Consider the following 14086-nt stretch of genomic DNA (forward strand, 5'->3'; position numbering starts at 1 on the left):
TATATGAATGTATGTACACATAATTTCGTAATTAAAATAAAATTGTAAAAACCAATTCATAATTTTTCTTTACAATTTCTTCAACATTTTCTAAATAATTAATTTTCATACACATAAAGGAAAAAAAGTATGGGAAAATAGATGTTTTTCTCTTTTAGTACTCCAAACAAAAAACAAAAAAAAATTTCGTCCATTTCTCAAGTGTTCGAAGGAACAAGCGAAGCAACAAAATACGCCATTTATGGAATAAAGAAAAGTTATTCGCATGTAAAAAAATGATTTTTTTCGCTAAATATTTTCTTTTCGTACAAAACAAAAGTAAACTATTCGAAAGAGCAAAAAATGAAATATATATATATACATACACCTTTACATTATACAGTTAAAACTAATTCCAAGGCTTAAGTGAGAATTATATTTTAATTTACTGTTCTACTGTATTTTGCTATACGTCACTATATACATACATATATATATATATGTATGTATGTATATATTTTTTATTATCTTCTTTTTTTTGTCCTTTTTGTTAAATATTTTTTTATTAACGTATGCGTGAATAAAGTGTATGTACAATGACTGATATTGCTCTTTCCGAAAACATTTTAATCTATAACCTCTTTTGCTACTAGGAGTATATCAAAATATGAAACACATATATGAATGATGATATATTTTTAAAAGCACAACTTAAAATATTACATATCTTTAAATCTTTGCATTTTAGAAGTTAGTACACCCTTTTATTATTTATGTAATTCAAATGCAAACTGCAATAGACGTATATTTTGATGATGGTGGAATTTTGAAAATGTTATATGATGCAACAATAAAGAGGTATATAAAGATTAACCGCTAGATCAAACAGTTTCAACAGTTTTTAAGTGAAAGCATATGTTTATTTATTTTGATAACACTAAAGAGTGTAAAAAAAAAAAAAAAATGAAGTAAATTAAATAGTGAAAAAATAAATGTTTTAATTCTATATAATAATACAAATTTTAATTCAAGATAAAAAGTGTTTAACATAAATTATAGGGAAAAAGTCATATTTGTTACTTGTATTTTACTGTTATTCCAAATTTTTTTTTTTTTTTTTTTTTCATAATAAGTATTATTGCTTTCTTCAATTTTCATATTTTTTTGAAAGCTGTATATTAAAGTTATAAAAAAAAAAAAATGGATTAAGAAATATTATTTTTAAAATAAAAATATACAAAAATTATAAAAGGGGCGTGGAAAAAAGAGTATTTTATTTCATAAAGGTTTATTTTATGAAAAGATTTTCGCATATGTACATGTACACACAAAATTATTCATTAAAAATGGGAAATAAGTATCATTTGTTGTATTCTATTTTACTCTATTTTACTTTGTTTTGTTTTATTTTATCTTGGCTTTATTATTGCTTTATTTTTGCCTTTTTTTTTTTGTTTTATCTAATCTTTTCTTTATTTTTTTCGCAGTAACTTAATAAGAAAACATCTAAGAAATCATATCCATATTTCCTAATTTTATCTTCACCAAAACCGGTTAAGTTTAAGTTCTTAATATCGTCGATAGAATTCGGACGATGCAGCAATAGCAATTTTAAATTTTTTGTACTAATTACTTTTTCAGGGTCTATGTTATTCCATTTGGATAAATTACTTCTACACTCTAATAAATTTTTTAACAAGCTACTATCGTTATTATTAACTGATGATAGAGATGTTTGCACACACATCTTGTTCTCATGTGTTATATTTTTACTTTCATTTGGCTTAGATAATGTACTATTTGATGAGCAAATCTCATTGTTATTTGAAACAATGACACAATTCTGATAATTGTTATTATATTGATAATTTCCACAATTTCGGTAATTGCTATTATTCTTGCCATTGTCACGATAATAAGGTTGCTTATATGTACTTGTTTTATTTATGAATACCCTCTTCTTTGCATCTTCACTGAACTCAATTTGTTTCCCAAATTGTTTTTCGTTTTTATTTATGCTCTCAATTATTATTTCATTTTTGCTCCTTTCAAAATTATAATCTATAAGATTAATGTTAGATTTTTCAGAATAATTTAACCCGTCAACAATTTCTAATAATTCATTAAGACTTAAATAAGCATTAGACGGACATTTATATTTGATATTATTTTCACTTAAATAATTTCTAATATTTATATTATTTGATGGGTTATAATATTTAAAAGGTATATTATAATCCTTTAATGATCTTATTTGGTCCTCAAGATTATTAATTACCTTATTCTTTCTCATTTTTTGAAGAAAGCAAAATGGGCTTTAACTGAAAAAAAGCAAACTAAAATATACGAAAAAAAAAAAAAAGAAACACGTGACATTACCTAAGATAACAAAACTTTGCATAGCATACCATAACGTTACTTAGCCTCATATATGCACAATTTTTTTTTTTTTTTTTTAAGCACATTAATTATAATAATATAAAAAGTAAAAAAAAATATATATATATACAAAATTTATTTTACATTTACACATTGAGGAAAAACAACCCGATGATGTTCAACCTGCTCAAATTTCAACTACTTTAAAAAAAATTTTAAAAATAGCCAAAATAAATAAGATACCATAAAAAAAAATAAAATAAAAATGTGTACATTATCATAAAATGAAAATAAAATCCAAAAACACATAATACGCATCTACAACAGAGAATATTAAAATTTTATAAATAATAAAAAAAAAATGTAATTTTTATTACTAAAAATAAGTAATTTCTCTTTATATATTCATTATATAATCTTTCCATTTCGAATTTCAATCTTATATGAAAGATAGCAAAATAAGTGTAAAATAAAACTAAAAATATTAGGATTGGAATAGGAATAATTCTAATTCTGATAAATAAGTTCTTAACTATCTACGCTTGTCAACTTCAATATTCTGAACATTCTCCTGCATACATTTTTCATGAACAACATGTACGCAAATTTTTTGATCAAATATTTTACGTGTGTGTGAACCTTAATTATATTAATTTTTTTATTTTTTTCAATTATTTACTTAATGATAATTGCGTATTTATTTTGAGAATGCAAAAAGAAATAAACATTGACTATATAAAGTTTATTATTTTGTCACATTTCAAAAAAATTTCAAAACGTACAACTATTTTATATTTTCACAAAAAAAATTTCTGTATATATATATATGTATACATAAAAAGACATTTCTAAGTCTTTTATTTAATATTCAAAGGAGGGAAAAAAATTTCCCTGTTTTTCATTATTAAATATGTTATTTACGAGTTTCAAAAATGGACTTAATTTTTTAACATATGCAACTGAAATATACCATATGTATACTTATAATTTAGAATTTGCTCATATATAATATATTTCTATATACATGTGTTACTAGGTGTGAAAAAACTCGGTAGTAAATATAAAATAATAAATATCCCCTTATTTAAGACTTGAGGAAACATTTTCCCTGAACACACCAGATAAATGGCATTGAAATTGTACCCGTAATGCCCATTTTCCTATAAAATATGGATAGTAATCTTAAATTTTTGATAATTCATATTAACCAATTAATGTAACATAACTATTTTATATCATGATTACATTGTGCAGAACTAGTAATTTATCTTTTTTATTTTTGTGTAATGCATTTACAGTAGTAGCTTTTACTCGCTTTTTACATATAATATGGTTAATAGAATATTTATTATGCAGTTTATAATTTAAATAATAAAAAAATGAATAGACGGATGGATAAATGTACGAATATATGAATTAATGAGAGAATAAATATATGAATTGGAGAATATATAAATAAATGAAAAAGTAGTTTTATAAATGCGTGATAAAAAATATGAACTAAATTTTCATTAATACAATTATTTTCTTTGTTTGACTATAAGTTCTGTCACACGATTGCTGTTATGTGAATTATCGTCTGAAAAATCGTTATCATATATATAATTCTTATTGTCTTCATAGTAACTATTTTCATTATTTATCCCTTTATGATCATTATAAGCTGAATACGAATAATAGTATTTTTCAAGTGGGTAAGAAGAATTATTGTAATTTTCATTATTTGTATCATCTTCATTTTTGCTGTTGTATCCGTAATTATTACCATATATTTTGTTATAAGTTTCGTCTTCTTTAGGAGAATTATTATTTTGGTATTCATAATAATCCTGAAATTCTTTATTTATGTTGTTGTTATTAGCATTGTTATTATTCATATAATATTCCTTTTTACAACTTGCATTATTTGTGTTTATATCTCTATCTTTGATATGATGTTCCTTTAGAGCAGATAAATGTATTTTCTGATTATTCTCTGTAGAATGATTCATGTTTGGTAAACGATTATCAAATATCTGTTCTTCAATATAGAGACTAGGAATTTTATTTTCCTGCTGAAGCATAGGAAATTGAGTTCCGTAAGATATTTTTTTATCAGGTTTAAAACAAAATTGTGGAACATCGTAAGGTAAAGGTATATTCACATGGATATCCTTCGGGGGTCCAACAGGCGTAGGCACATAAATTGGTATCTCTATTTCGACATCTTCAATTTCAGGTACCTCGTGAATTTTTTCGATTATTTCTGTATATGATTTATGGACAATATGCTCCTGTTCAATATCAATATATTCTATTGGACCTGGTACATGCCTAATTTTTTCAACTTCTCTTATTTTTAATTTGGGAACTATTCTAACTTGTTCTACTGGAATATCCACTACTTTTAAAGAATCAACAAATCTTGTTATTTCACGGACTTCCGGGATTTCGACAATCTTAGGAATTTTGTGAAAAACTGGTACGTCAACATTTTTATGAACATGATTTAATTTAAATCTTGGTACATCGAAAAATGAAGGTGGACGAATGCATTCTTTTGTAATCATAGGGTCCCAGTGGAATACTTTTCCAACATTTCTGTTGTAAATTGGATTATCTGAATTATAATTAAATACATTAAAAGGGGAATCAACTGGTCTGGATTTTTTTAATCTCGAATTTTCACAATATAATTCCATTGTATATAGTATTATTTGCTACTTTATTTTTACTTAATGGTTGACAAAAATTTAGAAAGAATTAAAATATAACGGATAACAAGAAAAAGGTATATATATATTTCTTTTTCTTTTTTTTTTGTAAAAACGAAGCCTCTTACATATTTATCTACTTAAAAAGATATGCATCTTTGTACGCATGCATATATATGCTTATGTACTTCAAAATAAATGAAGTAAAGCTTGAAAGGGAAGAAATTTTTTAGTGGCTGTTTTTTTCTGTATAAAATATTTCTTTATTCTAAAAAAATTGCACAAGCAAATATATTTAAAAAAGTAAGCCCCAAAAAAAAAACAAAAAACAAATTGTAATACAAAGAATGTTGTAAATATAGACGCAATATAAGGTATTTTTGATATATACGTGTAAGAAGAATTTTTTTATATATTATATAATGCTAAAAATATGGGAAAAAGGAAAAAAAAGACATAATTTTTGAGATTTGTTCTTTAAAAAAAAAAAAATTGCATTTTCCATAATTGTTTTTCTTAAATGTTCAGGCAAAAATATAGAGAATGTAATGCAACAAAAAAAAAAGAAAAAAATTCTTGTTCTTAATTTTATCGTGCATATAACGGTTATTTGTGCTTACTAAAATTTGCACATATATATATATATATACATGAACTGTTAAGAACTTTTCTTTATCTTTTTTTTTTTCAGTCGTAAATACTTATTAAGAGTAATAAACTGTCTGCGTTAATATAAAGTTTTATGTAATTCATTTTTTTTTTTCAAAATAAAAGTTATGAACAAGTAATATAAAAAAATTTGATCAGAAAAAGAGCAAATACTTGTCTGTAAGTATAAATGATGTTAGCGACTTGATTAATCTTGTATAATTCACTACATTAGCTATAGATTAACGCTAGTTGGTGATTATTTTAATAAAAAGATAAATAAAAAAAAATAAAATAACTAAACAAATTTACATTTCATCCAAAATAAAATGAGCCCGTTCATTATAATCTTTTCTCTTTTTATATTTCCACCGCAAAATTAATTGCTCAAAAAATAGATCTTTTTTTATGTTGTAATAATCTCTCTTTTTCTTACTAAAAATTAGCTACGAATAATTTTATGCGAAAATGGAAAATATATTCATTTTTACAATAAAGAAAAAAAAGGAAGAACAAATGTCTTAGGGTCATATTACGAATTGACACTTATATGCTTATGGAAAAATTTAAGTGTTTTATATATATTTCTAGCCAAGGCTTACAAAACGAATAGAGAATATTATTCTTTGAGTTTTTAAATGTACATTCATGTAAAGGTAACACATATATATATATATATATATATATATATATATATATATATATTTACATACATATGTGGAATGTTTTCACTTCAATGAAAATAATAAAAGGGCACAGCAAAATTTTGATCTACATATTTGAAATCTCTTAAACATATATCTCACACACGAAGCGCATTTAAAATAAAAATGGGGCCCACCAAAAAACCTTTATCTTATGTACTTTTTTTAAATAATACATACCTGTACAAATTTTTGCTATAATCGAAATACACACATTTATAATTCCTAGTGTAATTTACAAATACGACTATAAATTTGTTTCATTTTTTGGTCACTCTCCGTTTTCTTAATGTTGTACTAATAAAATTTATAACTTATAGCTGAAACCTTATTTTTGATAGTTTAAAAAAAAAAAAAGCTTCTGAAGAACATTAAATAATAATAAATGATGAAACTAGAAGCAAAAGGGATTTCGTTATTGAATGTAAAATTTTTAATTTTACTTTGTTTATTATTCAAGTAAATCACGCATAACATCCTAATTTTTTGAATATATCATTTTAAGAAACGAAATTTTAAGAGCAAGTCCCGTATGTTCATTTTGCATATAAAAAATACAGATGTGTTAAATTTACCATAAAATAAAAATTAAATTCAAATGAAAAAGGAAACAAGTTACAATCCCCTGAATTTAGCACATATTGAGAATTTTATTGCTTTGAAATAAGTAATAACACCTTTAAAAATATATAAAATAAAATTTCTTTATTTGTGTGGATATAAACATAATATAAAAATAAAAAATATGTGAAAGAAATAAACGTTTATACATAAATTAATTTAGGAATTTTAAAATACATGTAAGAGATACCAGAGTAAGAAAAATACTTGCACAAGGTAAATTTTTTATTTTGTTTTATTTTTATTATATTTTTTTTATTCATTAGATCAACTATTTAGTACATCTTTTTTATTTACGAATGCAATAATTTTTTTTTCCTTAGTTAAATTATATGCCCTAAAATACAAATAATATGAGTACATTTTTTTTTAATAAAACATGTAATTTTTCTTCCCATACATATTTATATGTATATAATTATATGCAATTCAAGCAAACATCCTAATGAGAATATATTTTTTCATATTGCATATAGAGCAATAATATAACATAAATATCGATGAAAATTTCACATAATGGAAACTGCGAATAGCATTGAATTGTCCAAATTAAATGAACAAAATGAAGCTAAGTCAGCATACGAACAAATTGAAAAAGATAGAGTTCAATTAGTATCTAAGATAGAAGAATTGTATCAAGACGTAGTGGAACACAAGTATAATAATAAATTATGTATATGTATATTTAAGGGTGAAAGTTTTAATTAAAAAAAGCAATGAATATTATAATTTCAATTAACATAGTTCTTTTTTGTTTTTTTTTTTTAATATTAATATCAAAGATTAGTCTTGGAAGCTTTAGAAAATGTTCCATCTGATAGAAGATGTTATAGAATGGTGGGAGAAATTTTAGTTGAAAGAACAGTTGGAGAGATTAAACCAGCTTTGGTAGATCATAAAAACAAGGTAAAAAAAGACTTATATAATAATAATATTATTTATGCATTTGTTGATTTTTTTTAAAAATGAAATTAATTCAAGATTGCATACGTTCATTTAGTTTTATTCGAAAATCGGTTTGCGATTTAATTTTTTACACTATATATGTATCTCTATTCTTGTATATATATATATATATCCATATACATATTTATGCACGAATCCTTATGTATTAGTATTTCTTATAACACATTTAACAGGTGGAACAAATTATAGCTGAGTGCCAAAAGAAATTAGACGAAAAAAATAACGAAATTTCAAAAATTGTGAAAAAGTAATTTTATTGTATTTATTTATAAACGCAATTACAATATGTATATGACGAAATTGTGATTATTTTTTCATGATATCCTATTATATTTATTTATATATATATATATGAATATACTTAACGGACATAATTGCTTTAATATATTATATATTTCATATAAAAAATTTTTATTTTTATAGTACAAAGTCAGCGAATATAACTAGTGATCTTGTTTCAAACAAGGCTCAAGATAATATGGGCAATTCTACCGACAAGGACAAAAAACCCCAAGGTGTCATTTTTTAATATTCTTAAAATATTTCTAAATGTACGCATATGATAAATCTGCTTTCTTTTTCGCATGTCTATTTTTGTTCTAATTTATTATAATTTGTATTATTTTTTACATATTAAATTAATAAAACGCTTAATATTTTTATTGTATAAATATATATTATATGTATATATGAATAAAATTTTTTTTTTTTTTTATAATTGTGTGGCAAATTAATTTTTTTTCAATTAATTTATTTGCATATAAGAATAAGATAAGAAAAATATAAAAAATTAAAAATGCTTCCTAAATTCAAGAGAAAATCATATGTAAAATTAGTAGTATTGATCATATTCTCCAAATTATCAAAATTAGAAAAAATTTTGCTGTTGAAAATTAATCCATATATAACGGTCAATCATACATGAACACTTATATATACTTTATGATATTTCAATAATCCTAACTAAAAAAATATTTGTGCTTTAATTAAGTTTTTTGTTTTTTCTACCTCATTATATGTTAACAAAGGAGTAAAAGGAGAAAAAATACTGTTAATCCTTTTTTTCGTAATGCATGTATATATATATACATATATAAACATATTTACATACATTTATATCATACGTGTTCATACAACCGTCAGAAGCGTCAACAGGTTAAATCTATTCAACCTTTGTCTCTAAAAAATTTCGTTTTTCCCTTATTTGACACAGATTAATTTAGTACATTAAAGAAAAGGCATAATGAACAACAGTGAAAAGAATGGTCCTCCATTTTTACACCATCTTCTTCGGTTTCGATAGTATACATAAATATATACATGGGTACGCACGTATACAAAACAATTTACTCCAATTTAATTTTTAATTTGGCTTTATAATTGGAAATGACAACACATTTTTGATGGAAACTGAATCGGTGAACAACATGCATAACCGATCAACTCCTATTCCTAATCCACCAGTTGGCGGTAAGCCGTGCGCCAATGCTGTTACATAATCGTAATCAATTTCATGATGTTCATTGTCCAAATTCTGTTTGGATAAATTAATAGTGTCCTTATCATTTGTCAAGTGTTTAGGAGAAAGACTGACCTTGTTGCTTTGATTTACATTTTTCTCATTACTTAAATATTCAATTGAATTTATGTTTTCTTTATTAATTTTATACTTTAATAAATATTGAGAGAAGAATTTTTTTTCCTGTACTAATGCATTTGCTTCCTCTGAATATCCATTAGCTATTTCCATTTTTCCTATATATGTTTCAAATCTTTCAGATAATTTTTTATTTTTGTTTAATGTTTTAGATAATGGAGAAGTATCTGATGGTAAATGAAATATATGCACAGGCTGATTATTTAAGTATGGTTCCACTTTTTTTTTAAAAACTTCTTCAACAACTAATCCCCAATTTAAATGATCTTTCGTTTGATCAAAGGTTATATTTAATTTCCTAGCTTCATTATAAGCTTCATCAAAAGATAAATTCAAAAAATTTATAGATGTGTAATCTTTTATTATTTTAATAAAGGAAATTTTTTTCCATTTTTTTTTTTGCTGTATTATATTATAACGTGGATTAGAAGGAAATTTCTTTGCAAGTGATTTTATTAAATTTTCAGCAAATTTTATCATATATTTATAATTGGAATACGACTTATAAATTTCAAGTAAAGTAAACTCGGGGTTATGAATAGTACTTAAGCCCTCATTACGAAAACACTTACTTAATTCAAAAATTTTTTCTGATATTCCACTTATAATTAATTTCTTTAAATACAATTCAGGAGCAATTCTTAAATACAAAACTAAATTTAAAGATTTTAAAAATGTTTCAAATGCTTTGGCCGTAGCACCACCAGGTAATAATTGTAATATGGGTGTATCTACTTCTATATATTTTTTTTTTAATAAAATTTTTCTTATTTCTTGAATTAACTTAAATCTTGTTATAATTTTCTCTTTTTGTTCTTTATTAGTTAAAAAATCAAGATATCTTTTTCTATATTTATATTCAACATCTTTCATACCTTTATGTTTGTCTGGTAGGGGTAAAAGAGATTTTGTTAGTACATATATTTCTTTTGTATGTAGTGTAATTTCTCCTCTTAATGATTTTCTCATAAAACCTTTTACAGCTATAAAATCTCCTACATCTATTATTTTCCGTGCACTTATTCCGTTTATATTTTTATATTGATCCTTTTGGTTACACAAATTGGTATCGTCCTTCTGGACAGTACCATTTCCTATTTCATTGGATAAATGAATGGAATTTTCTCCAAAAAGATTGTTCGAATAATGTACATCCATACTAGACGTTACACTTCTAACCGTATATGCATTATCCTTCTCAGAAATTTTTTTGTGAATTAAAATATTTTCATCTAGATATATTTGCACGTTACCTGTGTCATCTTGTATATTCAGAAACATGCCATTATTTCGTTTTACTATAACTCGACCATAAACAACATACGTTTCGTCGGTTTTCCTTTCACCGTCTTTTAGAAATTCGTATTTATTTTTTAAATCATTAATTTTTATGGTTCTTTTTATATAAGATGTGGGATACGCATCAATATTCAAAACATCTGACAAGACGTTTAGCTTTTTCACTCTTTCAAAAAATTCCTTTCCATGACTGTATAGGATGAAATATTTTTTCTTATTTTTATAAATATTTTTCTTGTGGTTTACTGTAGAAATATTTTTCAACTTAATGATATTGTTACGTTTAAAGCATGCGGACTTTTTACGCAAGAATGAAAATGCTGATAGAAGAAATGATAATAAGAGCAATTTTTTTTTTTTTCTCATTATTTTTCTCACTATATTTCTTGCAGTATTTCTCGCTATATTTCTTGCAGTATTTCTCGCTATATTTCTTACAGTATTTCTCGTTATTTTTCTCGCTAAATTTCTTGTTATTTTTCTCTCTAAATTTCTTGTTATTTTTCTCGTTATATTTCTCGTTATTTTCCTCATATTTTTCCCCTTCTGATATGAATATCCTTCTTCATTTTTACGTGCATTTCTTTTTTTTTCATTGTCGTGTGCTTAGTTTTATCAAACTTCATCTTTTTAGGCAATACCTGGCGTAATTTTTCTTAGCAATAAGTTATTATGCTTGTTAATTTGAGCATTTTATTTTTCCTTGTTGATATTTTTTACTATTTTTTATTATTTTTATTGATGTTTTACCCTAATTTTGTATACATAATTATCTTTTCAAATCATTTTTTGCGCTTGCTCAATTCAGCATCTTCCTCATTGTTTGCTTTAGCTTTGCGCGAGTTTTGTATTTAATTTTTGCATTTTTAGCCAAATTAAATATATGTTCGCCCCTTGTGTGATAGTTATGTACAAATATTAATGCACACGTGCAGATATATTTATGTGCACGCGTAAAAATATTTGTATGCATGTGTAAAAGTACTTCTATGCATGCGAAATATACACGTAACATATATAAGAAAATAAATATGTAATCGGATTTTACGCACCTTATTGAATGTATATACATGTAAATAATTGGATAACGTAAGTACTAGAACTTTTCACCGAAAAGTTGAAATAATGCCTGACATATAAAAATATATATGTATTGATATTACGTAGATACAAAATAAAGCAGTTATGATCTTTTTTTTTTTTTTTTTTTTTAAAGGTCTATGACACAATTTAACAAATAAATACGAATTTTTCATAATAACCTCATTATATAATCAATATTAAAAAAATGAATATTGTAAAAAAGATTTATATCTTCCATTTTCTGATAATCATATTAAAGCAGGTATTTCATTCTTCTTATTCGTAATATTTTATTGACTCCATACATAACAGAAACATATGTACATGTAATAGATATATGTATACAAGAATAGATACCATCTTCATGTGCAAGCATATATGTTAAAATAAAACTTAGTGATGTAAATATGACTACTAATTTTTTATCTGTCTTTGTGTTTAACTTACCCATATACATTTTGCCAATCTTTGATCATTTCCCGTTGTAGACAGTTATTAACTTAGTGCTATGTTTAAAATGACTATTTTATTTTATTTTTTATCTATTTTTTTTTTTTTCTTAATATTTACAGTTATGTTTTATATCATCAAACAAAATAAAAAAGGAAGAAATGGGGATAATGGATTTGTTACCCAGTAATTCTTTACTATATCCTTTAGATTTTCAACAAAATTGGCAAGCATCTGAACCTATTCCTCTTAACATTCATTACGACGTCCCGTAAATAATATATAAAATACATGAAATATATAAAATGTATGATACATTAAAAATATATGATCTCCTGTATTTTTTTAACCTGTGTTTTTAAAACATACTCAAAAGGGTGAGAAAATTATTATTTTTAATTTTTGTGAACAAGATCATACGGACATAAGGATTTGCTCACTGCACTAGAGTACCACAATGATTTGGAAAATTATGAAAAGGAAAGGGTAAAAAAAAAATAAAATACGTACATACGTATATACGGGCATACGAATATGTTTGTATTTATTTATGTACATACATGTATATATATAATTAAGTTCCAATGGCCGTTTACACATTTCTGAAATATTTTCGTAATGAACTTGATTTTATTGATATCATCAATAAGAAAAGATGAATGGTAAAAAAATTGAAATAAATTTTATTAATTTAAAAGGAGGAAATAAAGAGAAAGATAATAGCAGAACAGAACAGATTAGAAGAATTTTTGTGGAACAAAATTGAATTCCTTAAAATAAAAGAAAGGTTAAAAATAAAAACTAAAAAGCATATTAAGATTTTTAAAAAAGCAAACTATTTTCCATTAATACGTATAAGTTAATTTTTATTTTCTTCATTTTTTTTATAGAAATTTGCAAAACCAAAATTTTTTAAGGACTCATAAAAATAAGATATAACAACGCCTTTTCTTTTATTCAATATAAATATATATATATGTGCACACTTTGATGAGATCTTTGTTTCTTTTTTTTTCTTTTTTTTTTTTTAAATATGCATATAAAATTATGTTCAACAATTTTTTTTTTTTTGAAAAATAAGCCTTTATGTTATTCTGTTATATCACTTTGTTTCACCATTTTTTATGCTATATTTATTTGGGTTCCTATTTTCCCCTTTCTAACCAAATGTATAACTTATAGATACTTAAAAATGTTTTAAGTGTATACATAAATATATATATATATATATATATATATATATATATATATGTGTACTGATTTATCTTCTTATTTATTCGCCAATATAGAAACCCTAAAGAAATATTAAATCGCAGAGAAGTGACAAAATCGAAGAGATTACAGAATAACGCCTAAATTTTGGTGTTAACCTTTTAAAATACTTGCACAAAAAAAAAGGAAAATAATTCTTGTCCATTTTTTTTTAAATTATTAAATGCACATAAATGCACAAGTTTAAACGAAAAATAGAAATATTCTTAAGCCTGTAGCTGTACCTTTTTGTGGTTTTTCCCCTCTTTATTTTTTCTTTTCTTTTTTTTTTTTTTTTTTTCTTGCTTAAATTCTTTATATTATATACATCTTTATATTAACTTAAATAGGGATAA

The 14086-nt window shown here is 23.8% G+C and overlaps 5 protein-coding genes across 5 annotated transcripts; 2 read left to right on the plus strand and 3 right to left on the minus strand.

Moving 5' to 3' along the window:
- Window positions 1-1435: 1435 nt before the first annotated feature.
- Window positions 1436-2272, minus strand: PmUG01_13041300 (conserved Plasmodium protein, unknown function; the record flags this gene model as incomplete). Its single annotated transcript, XM_029007405.1, has 1 exon — window positions 1436-2272. One exon carries the CDS (start codon window positions 2270-2272, stop codon window positions 1436-1438), a length of 837 nt encoding a protein of 278 aa, XP_028863798.1.
- Window positions 2273-3878: 1606 nt separating this feature from the next.
- IMC1l (inner membrane complex protein 1l, putative) lies at window positions 3879-5039 on the minus strand (the record flags this gene model as incomplete). The annotated part of the gene is made up of 1 exon (XM_029007406.1): window positions 3879-5039. One exon carries the CDS (start codon window positions 5037-5039, stop codon window positions 3879-3881), a length of 1161 nt encoding a protein of 386 aa, XP_028863799.1.
- Window positions 5040-7540: 2501 nt separating this feature from the next.
- On the plus strand, window positions 7541-8519 carry PmUG01_13041500 (prefoldin subunit 2, putative; the record flags this gene model as incomplete). Its single annotated transcript, XM_029007407.1, has 4 exons — window positions 7541-7697; window positions 7812-7930; window positions 8164-8237; window positions 8414-8519. The coding sequence occupies 4 exons, from the start codon at window positions 7541-7543 to the stop codon at window positions 8517-8519; spliced, it is 456 nt and encodes a 151-aa protein (XP_028863800.1).
- Window positions 8520-9353: 834 nt separating this feature from the next.
- PmUG01_13041600 (lysine--tRNA ligase, putative) lies at window positions 9354-11480 on the minus strand (the record flags this gene model as incomplete). The annotated part of the gene is made up of 1 exon (XM_029007408.1): window positions 9354-11480. The coding sequence occupies one exon, from the start codon at window positions 11478-11480 to the stop codon at window positions 9354-9356; it is 2127 nt and encodes a 708-aa protein (XP_028863801.1).
- A 754-nt stretch (window positions 11481-12234) lies between these two features.
- Window positions 12235-13418, plus strand: PmUG01_13041700 (conserved Plasmodium protein, unknown function; the record flags this gene model as incomplete). The annotated part of the gene is made up of 5 exons (XM_029007409.1): window positions 12235-12291; window positions 12602-12750; window positions 12893-12965; window positions 13178-13266; window positions 13370-13418. The coding sequence occupies 5 exons, from the start codon at window positions 12235-12237 to the stop codon at window positions 13416-13418; spliced, it is 417 nt and encodes a 138-aa protein (XP_028863802.1).
- Window positions 13419-14086: the final 668 nt, after the last annotated feature.

This window comes from Plasmodium malariae (assembly GCF_900090045.1).
Source record: "Plasmodium malariae genome assembly, chromosome: 13".
Taxonomy (NCBI): domain Eukaryota; phylum Apicomplexa; class Aconoidasida; order Haemosporida; family Plasmodiidae; genus Plasmodium; species Plasmodium malariae.